This window comes from Fundulus heteroclitus, chromosome 10, assembly GCF_011125445.2.
Source record: "Fundulus heteroclitus isolate FHET01 chromosome 10, MU-UCD_Fhet_4.1, whole genome shotgun sequence".
NCBI lineage: Eukaryota > Metazoa > Chordata > Actinopteri > Cyprinodontiformes > Fundulidae > Fundulus > Fundulus heteroclitus.
This window is the reverse complement of record NC_046370.1, coordinates 16,529,835-16,546,144: the sequence shown is the minus strand read 5'-3', so window position 1 is coordinate 16,546,144 and position 16,310 is coordinate 16,529,835. Positions and strand designations below refer to the sequence as shown.

The following is a 16,310-nucleotide window of genomic DNA, read 5'->3' as shown; positions in this document are numbered from 1 at the left end:
CACGTCTTAGTATTTGGGGAAGTATTGTCAGAGTAATACAAACGTAAAGATTATCTGATTTGGGGAATCCACTATTTAACCCTTTCCAGGCTGTTATTAACTATGTTTATCATCTGTTACTGAATTTGTTTAGATTTGGGTATGTGTTTTATTTATTTATTCTTGCTTATAGCCTAATTTATTGATTAATTCAACATGTTTATGCATTTAGAATGTTTACATATGGCCAGCTTGCTTTGGAAAGCGTTTTCCTCCCCTGGACAACTTTTTGTTTTGGTTCAGATTATCTGTGTGTTGTATTAAACATGGCTCGTCACAATTTTTTTTTTTTTTGGTTAAAATGGCAAATGACTAAACGGTAAAAGGAAAAAAAATAGAGAGAAATCAGGAAGGGAGCAAACCCTTTTTCGCATCTCGGAATAAAACTGTGATTTTAATTCACAGATTTTCAAAGAAGCTGACCTAGTCGTTGCTTCTCACTGCATTTCTCAGTAGCCTCCAGCAGAGGGCGAAGTCGAGCTTCCACACACCTCGGCAAAGTTCACCTGACTCCAGGGAAGCCTGTACAGTTGCATTTTGACACATGTAACCTAAACATGTTCAATGCCATTTTTAATGGTGTGTGCTTTCTGCCTTCATAGTCTTATCAGTGAGCAGTGCCATTCAAGCACGCTTCCTTTTGCCGTTGTTTGTTATTATGATCTTATTAAGTAATTACAAATTAAGCCTTCACTCCTGTTGCAATGACCACAAAAATGTAACTGTGTCTGTTTTGTTTCAGACTGCTTCTATGTTTTCCATGTCACCACCGTGACTCACCGGCGTGCCGCTTCTTCCAACTCAGCAAGCTGCCGTAACAACGATCCACATGCCAAGAACTCACTGGGAAGTGCGGGTAAAGTCAGACTTCCCATTTCGTGTGGCTTTCAGAGCTCCGGCGTTTCAGTTTTGCCTCTCTCAGTAACAGGCACCACGGAACAGGAAATGAGCCAGTCGAGCAGACACAATGCAAGTGAGCAGAAGGCTTGTGAGCGCCGCATCTCCACGCCTCGGCCTGCTCTGGATCTGCTTCCCTTCGGCGGCTCTCTGACAGACATCTGATCCCGGGGGGGAACCTGAAGAAAACACATCTGCAGGCAAGTAGATACAGTTCCACACACGAGTCAGCCTCAGGGCTCAGATTCCAGTGTGAAATCCTCTTTTTTCGTTTGCTTCTTTTACTCCACTTCGCTGAAGCTACAACAGCTGAGTGATATGCGTAATAATGACACTCAAGTTCTCAACAAAACAAGATTTTTATGACAAAGTGTTTTTGAAAAGGAGTCCGAATGCTTTGTAAGCTCCTTCAATTTACTGTCTCTTAAGGATTTCACAGTATACACATTGCTGATTTTGTCTCATAGCCATGATGTTGTTTCGGCCTCTGTTTTTTGCTCCAGGAGGACAGTAAACACCCCACCCAAACATGCCGAGTGCTTCTTGAATTAAAAGCGGAGAGAAAAGGGCAATCTGAGATTGCCGGATGACGTCGCGCTGATGCCGAGCCAAGGTTGGTGCAGGCTTCCTGTTTTGTGGCCGAGCACTTTAACAGTGTGCCGTCTTGTGTCTGTTACTTTAGCGCAAAATTGCATTTGCAGACGACTTCCTGTGCATCTCCTGCGCACCGAGGCAGAATCCTCCATCTCATCCTGTCTTGTTCATCAGCATTCTTCTGATTAAATCAAGCATGAAGGCCAGAACAGGTTCCAGAGAAAATGTAGGGGGGGAATAGAGATAAGAAGCCCAGAAATACATTTATAGTCTCTAATTGGATACCTTTATCCTCGGACGGACAGTGCCTCACGTGTTACGCTTTCAGTATTTGCTGCGTGAAAAAAATATGTCCAAACGAGAAGATTTTAATCCAACCCGTGCTTTAACAGTGGGGAGAACCTAAAATAAACCTTATCAGTCTGGTACATTGTTAAGTGCCACGATGGGCAAAGGTATTCTCAGCCTTCGAACATTATCACAGTTGTTTTCATGTTACAGTGCAAGCTTCAATGCATATTGGGGGTTTTATGAGAAAGACCAACACCAAGTAGTGCATGAGGGTTTAGAAGAAGGATAAGCAATAATTTTTAGCATTATTTCTCTTTGCAACATTGCTACACTTTATTGAAGATTGCGGACGTTGTTTTTTTAAGGGTGACCCTACACCTTTTTCTGCCCTCCGTCGCGCTGTTGGATAGTCCGGTCTCCTCCGAGCTTCAGCCAGCAGACGGAAGGCCTCACATTTTACTCTAGGTTTTCGTCATACGGAGATCTTTGTGGGCGATCTCACTCTGGCCACCGAATTTGACAGGTGGTGGAAGGTGTTTTTTTTTGCTAGTAGGGTTTAGGCTGAACGTGGTACTGCGGGCTTTTGGCCAAACATGTTCTTGTCTGTCCAGACGAAGCCCGTCCAAAGGAGTCACGTTTTCCTTTTGTGTCGGGTTACAGCCACAAACTTCTCTTTTTTTTTTATTATCATTAGGATTTTACGTGACAGAACGACACAAGATGTTTAGCTAACGTTTACTCTGGTACCCCTACAAAAAGTCTCATGCAACCTATTGCCTTCCAACCGATCGGTAAGGTCGGCATGTGTGCAATCATGTGTAATTTGGTCTCAGTATTCATCCTGTTGTTCTGTAAAGGGTTCAGAGAGAACATTAGTAAACATAGAGCATCCCACCTGAGTCGCCCCCAACAACTGTTAGTTTTACACTTCCCAAATCTGGTCTGCATTGAAACCCGTGTGGGAGAGACACAGGAAACGCGTGGAAGGAAGTGCATAGGTCTAATTTTTTTTTTTTTTTTGCCCTACATCCAAATGCAACCTGAAAGCGACCAGCCCAAAGGTGTCGGTGCTGTGGGGACGTATTTATCCCCGAAGGGGTGGGGGAGTCGGTCAGAGTTGACGGATCGACGGTTGGAGCTAAATTCGGGACAATCTTGGCGGGAAAGACTAGCGGCTGCAGAAATACTCGAGACTAGGTTGGAGGATCGCCTTCCAGCAGGACTGCAACTCTAAACATGCGACCACAGGGTTACAATGCAGTGGTTTGGATGAAAGCGTATGTGCCAGAATAGAAAGGCCCAAGTAAAGCCAATTGACATATGTTGCTATAATCTGAAACAAATGAGGAAATGTACGAATAATATCAATAGCCCGCCGAAAACGGCGTGAAAAGCTTCTCAAAAAACATGGCTTCTGCACGTTGGGGAAGTGTCGTTGAGTAGGAACACGCTAGAGCTGATGCAGGTTGCACGCAGTCGCTCGTTGTGAGGTAGAAAAGGGGACAAAGTGTAGGTGGAAGCGTGGGAGTGTGAACTCTGGGCTCCTTGTTGACGTTTCTCGGCCTGAAACTCGCTCTAAGATCGCATTTCCTCTAATTCGCAGCTCCATGGTGTCAGCGCTGCCCCCGCAGTAAGTGAGCTTCCGACGGGAGGGAAGGAGGAGGATGGCGTTCGTGACGGTGGAGTTTGATTTCGAATACAAGGCGAAGGACGGTCGGCGCATCGCCATCAAACCCAACGAGAGGTACGTGCTCCTCTCCAAGACCAATGACCACTGGTGGCACGTTTGCAAGGACCAAGGCTCCAAACCCTTTTACGTCCCCGCCGAGTACGTGAAGGAGGTCTCCCCGTCTCCCGGAGGTTCTCCTCGCCCTAAAAAGTCTGACTCAGCCAAGGGTCAGACTAAAAGTAAACCAGGGGATGGGACAAAGAATAGATTGGCGGACATGACCAAGAAAGCACCCCTTGAAACGGCGGCTCGTGCATTTGGTAGGGATGACTCAAAAGAAATGTTCCGCTTCTCTACGTTTGGCTTGTGGGCCGACGTGCCCAACGAGGCTCTGACGGTGCCGCCGGCCGCCAGGATCCGTGCTCACAGTTTGAACGACACAACCAAACCCAAGACGCCCAACTCATCGGGCAGGTTGGCAGTCACTCCGGAACCGGTGACGGAACCGTGTGTCACACCTCGGCCCGCAGGAAAGCCGCAGCAGGCGAAGAGCCCGAAGCAGGACAGAGCCAAAGGGGAGCAATCTGCTTCCGTGAACGATGAAGATGCGGATTTGCCGGACATATGTGACATGGATTTCCCTTCGCCCCCGCCGTACTTCTACGAAACAACTCCAGAGATAAGCGTAACGGACTGTGACTCCTTTCCTGAGCCACCTGACCCTGTTGAGTGCTCGCCCGGAGAATCGGCACCGCAGCATCCGAGCTCTGGTCAGACCGCAGGAGACGCTCCCGTGAGAGAAGAGCAGCTGAAGGTAATGCTTTTTACACAATATGGGATGGGGAGTGGTGGCTTAGTGGTTAGAGCACGGAGGTTCTGAGTTCAACTCCCACAAGCTGCCATTCTGGGTCCCTGAGCAAGATACTTAACCCCCAGTTGCTCCCCAGGCGCCGCACAGTGGCAGCCCACTGCTACCCAAGGGGATGGGTTAAGATGCAGAAGTGAATTTCTCCATTGTGAGATCAATAAAGTTCAATTATTACAATATGACCCTTTACTGTTTTCAAACAGAGGGGCGAGCTTAAGAAGTGTCACTACACAGCCACCAGATGGCGCACTTTTACTTGTCAATGCAGAGGAACTCCCTGCTTGTCTCTGTTTTCAGGAAGATTGTAACTGCTTGTGCCACAGGAAAAACAACCCAAATGTTTTTTTTTTTTTTTTTTCATCTAAAACAATGAAACAGTTCAGAATCACCTTCTTCGTGTTTGGATGGAAACCCTTGAGTGTTTAATCCAACAAACTGAAAATGACGCCTCCTTTTAGGAAGCCCCACAATGAATAATTGACATGACATTGCACATTTATTTTTATTTGCCGCACAGATTTCAGATCCTTATGGATCCTAAAAAAAGGGAAGAGAAAAAAGAAACTGTGTTGTGCCTAGTTAAATGTGTTTTATTGCATATTGTTTACAAAAGCAGCAGCTATTTTTACTTCCTCTGGCTTTTTGGAAATTGTCAAATATGGTCCTCTGAGAGGGGAAAATCCCAGGACATGTTTGCATGTTCAACGCAGAGCAAATATATTGTTGCCCCTCGAACTTTTTCCACCTTTTTGTCACATCACGATCTCAAACGTCAATAGTTTCTATTGGGGCTTTTATTACAGACCAATACAAAGTTGTCCGCAGTGCAGGGGAAGGAAAAGCTTACATCGTTTTTACCTTAAAAAAAAAACTTTATTCACTGTACTTTATTACTCTACACTAGAGTCTGAGAAGTGTGCCATGTACGTAACAGGCAGCACAAATTTAGACATGAAAACAATGAGTCATTTCCCTCCCGCTGTAGATTTATGAGCCACTTTGTTTTCATGTGTCACACAAAATCTCAGTGAAATACAGTAACCGTGACTGTAAAATGGGGACCAATGGTGAAAAAAGTCTAAAAGGCTATGAATACTTCCCCAAGTCCCCGTAGTAGCTTCTTCAAATGCGGAGTTAAAAGGGAGGATCATATGGATCTTCCTGTTCCTGATTATGTTAGACAACTCGCTGGCTAAAGGGCCAGAATAAAGTTGTTGGACAATCTCCTTCAATGTCCTTAAATTAAAATTGAACTTCCAATAATTGAAATAAAAAAACAACAACACCCTTTTATTTATTCCGTTTCAGCAAATTTAAAACAGCGTTTAAGTTGATTCTCTCTGATCTAATGGTGAAACATCTGGACTGAACTGGTAGAATGTATGGGGTTCCATTAGTGCCAAAAATATGTTTATGCGTCTTCTGACATGTTCATGTGTCCATGTATGTGTCTATGTAAGGTGTGTAGGAATGAGGGTGCAGATTAAAAAGTAGGAAACGCAGACTGTACATTTTGCGTCTTCAAATCAGAAAATTAAGTTGCAGTGTGCCGGGAGACGTCTTGTTACCAAGCAGAGCCACCCAAACCAATGCTTTCTCATACAGAACAAATGCAAAAAAAAAAAAAAAAAAAAAACCCAGCATCCCTGATAGTTATTATCAATACAAAAAGCTCTACCTGCCTTTTTGAGTGAGTGGTGCAGCTGAAACTTCATCCCACTGTGACATTTTGTGATCCAAACCGCGCGTCATTTCACTTCCCACTCTGAAAGGCAGATAGAGAACTCAGCGGCATCTGAATATTGGTTTCATTTTTTCAGTATTTGGAGTTTCTGCCAGTGAACGTCAACAACTGGGATTCCAAACAGAGGATGAATGCTGCTTGCTCTGTCTATTTTATTTTTTAAGCTGGAAATTGTGTTCCCGAACACAAAGCGACAGGAGGTGAACGTGCAGCGGTTTTGTCAATGGTTCCACAAGTTTTAGGCTTTTTATATATCGCATAACCGCCTCCGGAAAAGGATCTGTTACACCTAGAACTTAGTCACTTGAATTTATTCCATTTACTAAAAGTCCTCGGTGTACATCATATGTTATAAATACATTTTTTTGCAACTACAGTTTAGATGATGGAAACTAAGCAAAGTAAAAGTGGAACCAGTGGTAGGACGTTATCTCTAGAAACAGATAGATTCCCTGGATCCAGAGGAAGAAATCCTGCTTACATACACTGATTTTAAATGGAAAAACTGACTCTGTCAGATGAGAATAAGTAACAAACCATCAGTGGCAGGTCCGTTTATGTTGAAGTTCTGTGGGTATTTCATTTTGAATAGGAAATTGAACCAAAATTGGCCAAATGAATTAAACCTTAAGCCTTGGCGTTGAGGTTCTCAAACCGCTCCTTGAGCGCCATTGTGGTGTTGTGAAGTTCAACAACTGGATCTGAAACAAATACAAATGTGTGAACGGAAATATTCCCCAGACTTGCTCTCCTGCTGCAGTTCATATTGTTGAGATGTTAGACCCCGCCGTCCCATGAAACCCGACTCATCATCCTTTGAGGGTCGTCGTTGAAGACCGCCAACCATCGTTGAGCCGCGGTTCCATTCTCGTGTTCGGAGAGAATGTTGTTGGTGGACATGCATCACCTTTGGGCACCAGCTGTTAATGTTTCCTGCAATCTGAGATGTGAAAGGTCTAATTTTGAATAGAAGAACACAGGTGAACATGTGCGACGCTGGCTAACGCAGTGCCTTGCAAAGTTATTCATATACTTGGAAGCTTTTCACATTTTGCGACCTTAAACTTTAAGGCAAGGCAAGGCAAGGCAAATTTATTTGTATAGCACATTTCAGTACAGAGACATTGCAAAGTGCTTTACATGATTAAAATACAGCGGGGGAAAAAACACAAGAAAAATGAACAAAAGCAAGTAGGAATAAAATGTAGAAACAAAATAGAAGATGAAAAAATAGAAACTAAAAGCAAACAGAAAAAACAGTTGAACTAATGATGTTTCAGTAAAACAGTTTAACTAGAACAGTCGAAGGCAATCCTAAACAAATGGGTTTTTAATCTTGGGGCGCGCTTGTGGCACAGCGGGTAGCACGACCCATATACGGAGGCCTTGGTCCGCGGCGCGGTCGACCCGGGTTAGAGTCCGGCCCGCGGTCCTTTGCCGCGTGTCTCTCCCCCTCTTCCACCCCCCTTCCTGTCGGCCTACTTTCAGAAAGGGGTGAGCCACTAGAGCTGCAAAAAATCCCCCTAAAAAAATAAAAATGTGTTTTTAATCTTGATTTAAAGGAACTCAGGCTTTCCGCACTTTTACAGTTTTCTGTAAGTTTGTTCCAGATAAGTGGAGCATAGGAACTAAATGCTGCTTCTCCGTGTCTGGTTCTGGTTCTAGGTACTTTAGTGTATTTTATTTAGATTTTTCCACGATGCGGTGCTTGGCTATAAAATAGAAGAGAAAAGGTAAACTGTTTTCGAAATTACCAATAAAAATCAGAAAGGTTGGTGTGCATTATGTGTCTTTTTGCAGCTGCAGCTTTAAAGGGGTATGTCTCTGCCAGCTTTTCACATCTAGAGACAAAAATGTTTGCCTGGTCTTTGCAAAATAGCAGAGCATCTTTGTGTCATGGTTTGAAGAGTGAAGACCCAAACATAGACCAAGTAAATGAGAAGTGGATGTTTATTAGAAGAAAACTTACAGTGTGGATTAGAGATGCACCAATCCGATTCCCGGATCCGATATTGGCTCCGATATTGACAAATTGAATGGATCAGATATCGGCTTTTTTTTATTAATATAATACACAGCAGTACAGTTACTGCAATCTAGTCACTTCAATTCTATGTTTGCAACCCCAGCACGCACAGCAGCTAGTTATGAGCAAACACAGACCAACATGGAGCAAGGGCAGGACCGAGCCAAGTCTGCTATTTGGAAACGTTTCAAACTTGATGCGCCAACAAGTCCGACTGCAACACGCAGCATCTGCTAGGCCAAAATTGCGAGGGGCGGTGATAAAGTTGGTAAATTCAACATCACAAACACGGCGAGGTATACGGTTCATTCACTCAACAGTAGTATCATGTATCTGCCGATAAGCTCAAGCCATGTGTCGTATCGGATTGGTTCGGGAAAAAGTTGGATCGGTGCATCTCTAGTGTGGAATCACAGGCAGGAAGACAAATCTGGACCACAAACTGGGCTGGGAGGAGGAACCAGTGAGAAGACATCAAACAGACTGCTTAAATACTAGGAGGAGATGGAGGGAGAGAAAGCACAAGCCCTGAGTGGAGTCGATCAGATGATCAGGGGACACAGGCGAGAGCAGTGGAGGAAAAGCTGAGGGAAAATGAGAGGAAAGGCTGAGCAGAGAGGAAGGAAACACGGGAAGAACTGAACACTGAGCTATATAATACACTGGAGTGCTGATTTGGCCGAAAAACTGAAGTCACTGGCCGCCATCTTGCTCCTCCCTACTCTCACAGAATCCCATAGGATTTGGTTGCAACAACAAGCAGTTTTTGGCTGTGTGAAAACGTTTCACAGGTAATTCTACAGTCAGTGGATGTACTAACACTATCAACTACTAGGAAATTAGGTGCTGAAATACTTTACATGTTATTCATATTAATTATATATATATGTATATATAGGTATGTTTATATGCACATACTTATACGCACATATTCCCTTGTTACTGGGGGAAAATAGGGAGTACCAATATGGCGGCTGGTGGCTTCAAAGCGACTGGTTCTAACAGCCGGCTATTAGCACTCCAGTGTATAATATAGCTCAGTGGAACTGAACAGACAACAATACAGAATGAACTAACAATCTGACTAAAACACAAGATGAAGATGAGCAAATAATCAAGGGTAAACCACTAGATAAGTATAAAAAAGTAAAAAAAAAAAAATCAAAACCCAAACACCCAAAGATCATGACACTTTAAACATCGGTTTTATGGTTTTACGACAGATTGTCAGTCAGGTTTGGCTGCCTTAAAAAGGCGGGAAATCTTCTAAGGAAAAACACTAAACAAACAAAAAAAACAATGACAACACTGGTTCCTTTTTTTGTTTCTGTTTATCCTCAGCTTCTGGATTGTTGTATCGGTTTCTCTTTCTCCAAAACTTCTTGGTGTAGTCCGGCCAAGTCTGTTTCCGAGTGAGAGCAGGTCCTGTTTATTATGGAATTGCAATGAAAAGAAAAAAATGTGTGGCTCACAGAAGACGCGTACTTCCTTTTCTTTGTTTGCCGTTCAAAATACACACAAAAATTGAAAAGAGTCCGTCAGCATTAAACACCTCTGCTGGAGGGCAAATTTGTATCATTCTTGAAATGTAGTCAAAGGTTGCGTGCAATTGTTCAAAGAGTGCAAAAGACGAACCTCCACCCTGGTCAGGAGTCTCATACAGGTTGCCTTCCAGGATTGTTGTCCAGTGTCCTACCCGAGCCTTGGATCTCTGCAGCTCCTCCATGGTTAATACTTCTCTGGTTAATACCAGGCCTTTGAGTGTTGGTGTGCGGTCACGTTTCATCAGGTTTGTGATTGTGCCGTACTCTTCATAAGTTCAGATGATGGCTTAAACAGTCTCTGTGAGCTGTTCAAGGCTTGGGATAATATGTTATAACCTAACCCCACTTTACACGTGTCTACAACTTTTCTCCCAGGAACCTTTGCTGTATGTCTTGGTCTTTGTGACTCTGTTTCGTCTGTCATCTCTTCTCACAAACCTCTGAGAGCACGCAGAAATGCAGAACAGCTGCATTTGCTGCGCGCTGACATTGAAGGACTGGTTATGTGACTTCTCAAAACCATTGGCTGCGCAGGATTTTATTCAGTGAGCATTAAAGTAACTGGAGCCAATCTACGCCGCGCTTATAAGATTTAAGACTAAATTTTTCATTCCGTTCATCAGCACTTTTGTAGAGGTCCTTTATGTAAAACAACAAAAGAATAGATTGTGGTTGTGACGTGACAGCATGGGAAATGGGGTGATCATACAACTGACAGGCACTCTATTAGTCAACCTAAGTGGGTCCCATACAGGAAGTCCATTGTGGGCCCTCATCCCACCCAGCCCCGAGCAACACCATTATGAAGCCTGCATTGCTTATCTAGTGTATAAAAAAAACTCCTTTAAGGGTCCAGATCGTAATTCTCCCGACCTGTTGGCTGGATTCAGAGTGTAGGATCTCTAACGTAAGACTGATTTGAATCCTGATGCGATCAGATTCAGGACTGAACCACCTCTTGTAGCTTGGGTTCTGTTTCCAGTGCCAGCTCATTTGCCTATGAATGGGCCTTCCATTTCAATGGAGAGAGGAGAGGAGGAGGGGGGGGGGTGAGGTGTTCCTGAAATGCTCCACTAAATGCAGCAGATTTGCTCCGTCTTCTCAGTCTGTCTGTGAGGAATAACCAGCAGCGCCGCACTTTGTTCTAACTAACTTCCCCGCGTGACCGGACCGCGAGCGGGCGCGCGGCGGGAGGAGCACGCAGTCAGACCCGAGGAGCGGGAGTGGCGGCGGCGGCGAACTTCACGCCGTGCGGGAACAGGTTAGACAAACAGGTTGTGTGAGCTCAGTGAGGGGAGGGAACGAGTTAAATCCCGAAGGTGAGAGCCACTCCCAGACCTCCAGCTGCTACTGTACTTGCTCTCTCTCTCTCTTTCTCTCTTTCTCTCCCCCCTCCTCCCCGCGCGCGGCAACACCGCCGATGATCCCGGGGGGAATTAAATGATCCAACACATGCAGGGAAGCACTGAAACAAGTACGAGTCCCGGCCCGCGGAGCCAATCTGACGCTCCTTTCACTTCTCACTGGATTTGATTTTTTTTCTTTCCTCCTTCCCCTTCCTCCCCCTGAAAATAAACATCGAAAACTCTCGTCCAGGTAAGTTTCGCACCTGTCGCTGTGTGTTTTTTTTTTTTTTTGCACCTGTTGCAGAGGGAGCCTGCTGTTGAAATGTAAGTTTTGGCGTCTCCTGCCTCTCCCACTTTTACCCAGTCTGTTCTCCATGCACGACGCTGTAATTAAACCGATACCTATAGTTTTGTAGATTTAAGGGAGAGGCCCCAAACGCCTCTGTTCGTCTAAACACTGAATCCCTGTACTTGAAACCAAAGATTTAAAAAAAAAAAAAAAATCTGTGTTTCCTACATAAATAAATGAGCCAGGATCTCTGAAATCCATTCTCACCCCGCAATGTAGGGGCCTCTCCATGGTGATGTGAGGGGGAGGAGGTGGGGGAGTCTGGCCTGACTCCCAGGAAGCAGATCTTCGGGGGCTTTTGGAGCTTTGCAGTTGGCCTGAGTGTGTGCATATAATAAACAGGACTTGCAATTAGCCCTGATGTAGGTCACTTGCCTTGGAGGGCGTGTATGCTGCACTGTGGTCTGTGATAAGTTAGTACAGTGTTGGAAAGCTGTTGTCCTCCAACTTGTGGACAAGCAGTGGACAAGAGTTGTAGAGGTGTATTTTTTATGATTAAATTGTCTCTTTTTTTTTCTTTAGGCTTAGACACTTGGCAAAGTTGGGTTCAAAGTTTGATGGATTCTGGCGGCTGACACTTATAAAAACTCTTGTCTTTGGCATAATGTGGTGTTCTGAACCTTTAAATCCAGCCCTTGGAAACTGGTTTCTGTCAGAGAGCATCGCCTTAGAGACGCAGGTGATACGTGTCGTTCTTTAAAACAAGAAAGGGGAAGGAAAAAAAAAAAAAAATCAAATGCCAAGAAACTGCACCGACAGGTAGAGTGAGTATCTCCTCAGGCATCTCTTTGCAGAACCCACATGTCTGTCAAGTGTCTTAAGAACATGTGTGCTAAGCTTCCTGGTACTCTTCATGTTTTTTGTTGGGTGGAGGGACTCTTCTGATTACACTGCAGAAAAAATTCAAATTTTTTTTTTTTTACATGAAACAACCCCAGTTAGGTTTTAAAATGACACACACCTTCCTAACCGTCTACAGGTGTAGTCATTATTACCGTAATAATCATTAATGTACCGCCATGACGTCTGCTTAGGGTGTGCGTTCAGAAAAACAGGCCGCTAACATCGACGAGGCGGATAAGGAATTTTGGCGTTGTCAAAACAGACAGACTCTTGTGAAGCACTTCCACGTCTCATTTGTCTATTCGAACCTGAGGGTACATGTAAGTTTGAGCAAGGTGGCGGTATAATAAGATTTTCTTGGCTCTTTAAATTGGCAGATGAGACCCTTGTCTGCTAACTCATTGGCTCAAGCCGTCTTCAGTCGATCTCGTCAGCATCTACTCGTTGAATGTTTTTAGTGATGCTGGACAATCCAACAAGTTGTGACGCCGTCATGTTGTTTACACCCACATTCTGACCCTACCGTCCGAATGGCGCAGCTGATTTACATATTAAAGCATAGAATAATGTCCAAATGGACATGAAAACCTTACAGTTTGAACATAGTTATTAACAATATGCCATTTTTTGGCTTTTATCTTTGCTGCAGCTGCTTGGTTTTGAGTTTGTAGAATTTAGTCTCTTAACAAAAACAACACTAAGAGTTGTTGTTTTTTTTCCCTCCACGTTTTTACCGTCAGCTCTTTGACTCAGCTGTAGTGATCAAAAGCTAAGACTCAAATTGACGCATGTCTCAGAGATATAATCGTGTTCAAGACAGGATTGTAAAGGCATTGCTCACGCGCTACAGTCATCGGGAAAATAACTTTTCTGTGACTGTCAACACAGTGAAGGGAAAATCTGTGTCCACCCTGTGATGAAGTAGCTTGTAGAACCACCTTCAGCTGTGAAAACTGGAACTGGAATTGTTTTCTGTATAACCTTATCAGTGTCTCACGTTGCTGTGGAGGAGTCATTCTTTAGTTCGCAGAGGTTTGCCGGTATTTATTTCTGCACAGCTGTCTCAAGGTCCCTCCACAGCAGTTGAATCAGATCGCGGGCCTGGAATTGAACCGGGTCTGTTGTAGATTCGCTGCAGTGTTTCAGATTCTGTTGAGATCCTGGCTCAGGTTTTAACCGAGCCTTAGCTGCCGGACCACTGGTCTCACATTTGACTTTAAATGACTATGATATAAAGACGAGGGTATGGTCCTCTCTGTTAATGCAAAAAAGCTGTTAAAAAAAGTCCAAATCATCACCGCTTCAACGTCTTCCTTTACATTTATATTTAGTGCTGATGTGCTATGTGTGGTTATTTACAGACAAAATACGATACATTGTCAGAAGTTTCTACTTTGGTGCTATCTGTCCAAACGGCATTACCTTAGATCTTTGCTGTCATGCTACCATATTCTTCTTAGGGATAAAAGTTTTTTTTTTGTGGCAAGCCCCTCCATATAAGCCATACTTGTTCAGCCTTTATCAAACTTGTCAGGAAATATTACGTTTAACCTGCCCACCAAGGCTTGCAGAGTAATTTTTCATGAACTTGGTGTCCACTCCTTGTAACATAGCAATTGTCCTAAACGTATTTGGCATGTGAATAATGTTCCTTAGTGTAGAATGTTGGGCTTCACGTTGGCCTTTAAACCCTCCCCCAGATTGATGGGCAACAGCTCTAAGGACATTAAGGTCATCTTTCCATTTTTGACTTTTTATGTTGAAATACTTCGGCATGCCCCGTAGCAGCAAAACGTCGACTTTGGCTGTAACGTTGGTTGGTGATGATCAACTAATCCAGTGAGTTTGACAAACAGCACCTGACTGCTACTGTGCACCTAGCTTTTATTATGAGTTTATTGGCTCTAAAGGAAAGGTACATTTGTCCATAATATAATGCACTAAAAACATCTACTATTCTCTTTCTCTGTTTTCGTTTTATACTCATCGGAAAATCAATTACTAAACAAGAAATTGGTAGCGTCTCACTTCCTCTTATTTGGCTCGGATCAATGATCACCGGGCTAAATACTGAAAACAGAAAAATCTGACAGTCTTTATTCAAAGGCGTTAAATGCATCAAAACTAATAACTTTCAAAGCATTAACCAGTAGCATCTACTTCAACTTACTCTTTCTAGTCTATATAAAAAAAATCTGATTAACATTTGGGATGCACAGTTATTTATATAGTTTTTGTTTTTTTTTACATATTTGAGCACTGCGAATGAGGTATAGCTTGTTTGAAGCTCCGAGATTTAGTTTGACGCATGTTCACAGACCGCAAAATGCTAAAAGATGTCTCCAAAACCCCTAAAATGTTATTACAGGACAGACACGACAATAGCCCAAAACATAGCAGTAATAGAACTGCAAATACAGCCAAGGAGTGTCTGAGAGTCAGGAAATGGAAAGTCCTAAACCGAATCAAGGCACCTTGATCTCATCAAGACACAGCGGCGTGACTCTGAAGTGTTTGGAACATGGAAGAAAACTTTCAAAGCTAATGGCTAAACGTGAGGAGTCAGGTAAGCTTCCCTCAGACAGATGTCAGAGATCATTAGAGGGTAAGACCAGATATGAGAGGATAGGGGTGTGCTAAGTTCTTCCCCACATAGAAAACCTATTTTAGTTGAGATGTTTTGTTTAAAGAGTAAAATTAGGTTTATTGTTAAGAGTTATTAAATTACTTTCTTTTAAAAGGAGATTTAAAAGGAGTATAAACATGGTTGTGTCCTAATTTTTTCATGACCGTGTTGTCTGAAGTCTAAATGCGGATAATCTTGTAATTCCTTTGTTTTCTGTTTGATTCAAAATGACCACCTGTTCCAAAGAACCTGCAGGGCACTTCTTTACCTTATAAGTTTTTACATTTGCATTTGTTACTTAGGCAAACAATCCAAATAATCAAGTGCGGCCTCAAAAGAAAGGTTAAAGTCTGCTTTAATCATTTTTTATCCTTTTGATGCCTGACGTCTGTAAAAAAACCCCAAAATAATAATAATTGTTGTTGTGAGGAATCACCAGACAACAACTCTTTTTGCCACATTACCAGACAGGGCACTGTAAAAAAATAAATAAATAATAATAATAAAAAGGGAGGGGGGGTGAAAATATTCAAAAGAAAGCTTAAATGTTGTCAGATAGTGGGTTAGTAGTTTTGCTTTTGAATCTCATTCCTTAAAAAAAGTATTAAAGCTGTAATGAAGTGCTTGATTTTAGTAATCCTGCAGTGCAGTGCATGTTACAGCGAACATAAAGGGATTTCTGTTTACTATAATTACTGGCAGGTTCCAGGAAGCAGAAAGAGAGGCTGGCGTCCTGCATCTGTGGATGAACTTTTTCCCTGTCTGTTTGCGCACATTCTTTTCACCGGCAACTCAAACTCTTCCGTGCAAAAAAAGGAGTCATGTTTCCCTTTTAGCAGAAAGCAGTGCAGCAACTGGTACGCAAATGTTTCCCTGGCCACACAAATGCGTATCACCTACGAATGTGGGAAAAGGGCCGAAATCTGTCATCAGCTGGTTTTGCACATCAGGATACAGGCCTGACCTGGAAAGCAAAGATAAGATGGTGATAAGCGGCTGAGCATTTTCAGGATCCTGGATTCCACACCGGGATGAGTGTGATGTAAGAGGGAAATGAGCCAGTTTGATTCAATGGCTCAACTGTGTGCTCTGTTACGTGATTTGGGCCCCAATTTGGGTACCCCATTGTTAGAATAGATGGGTTCTAAAGCGGTTAAGTAATCAAGCGAATTGCTGCTTCATGCATTACAGGGCATTGAGTTTAAGGTTCTGGACCGAAGGAATTTAACCTTGGACCATGCTTGGTAAAATTACTAGACAGAAATACTCTGCAAAGCTTTTCTTCTTGTTAGAAATATAGATCTTCTCTCGGTATTGTAGAAAATCAGCTTTTATACATACAGTACTGTGCCATTAGATGGTAGTACCCGCTACTACCATCTAATGTAGAACAGATTACTAGATCAATGTGTGCTTCTGTGCTTTTTTGTCTCTCTTGTGTCTCTGTTCTGTCTTCTGTAACCCCAGTCGGTCG

General features: G+C 43.2%; 1 protein-coding gene across 3 annotated transcripts in view; it reads left to right on the top strand.

Moving 5' to 3' along the window:
• The first annotated feature begins 1,439 nt into the window (after positions 1-1,439).
• Positions 1,440-16,310, top strand: part of arhgap27 (Rho GTPase activating protein 27) — a 44,846-nt gene continuing 29,975 nt past the window's right edge. Inside the window, exons 1-2 of one of the 3 annotated variants that reach the window (XM_012871704.3) lie at positions 1,440-1,549; positions 3,425-4,304. In XM_012871704.3, the coding sequence (XP_012727158.2) occupies positions 3,486-4,304 (819 nt within the window). In that variant the 5' untranslated portion in view covers positions 1,440-1,549; positions 3,425-3,485. Of the gene's footprint in view, positions 1,550-3,424; positions 4,305-10,846; positions 10,934-11,255; positions 11,269-16,310 lie in introns of those variants that run through there. The other 2 variants (XM_036142112.1, XM_021321063.2) reach the window with 2 other exon arrangements.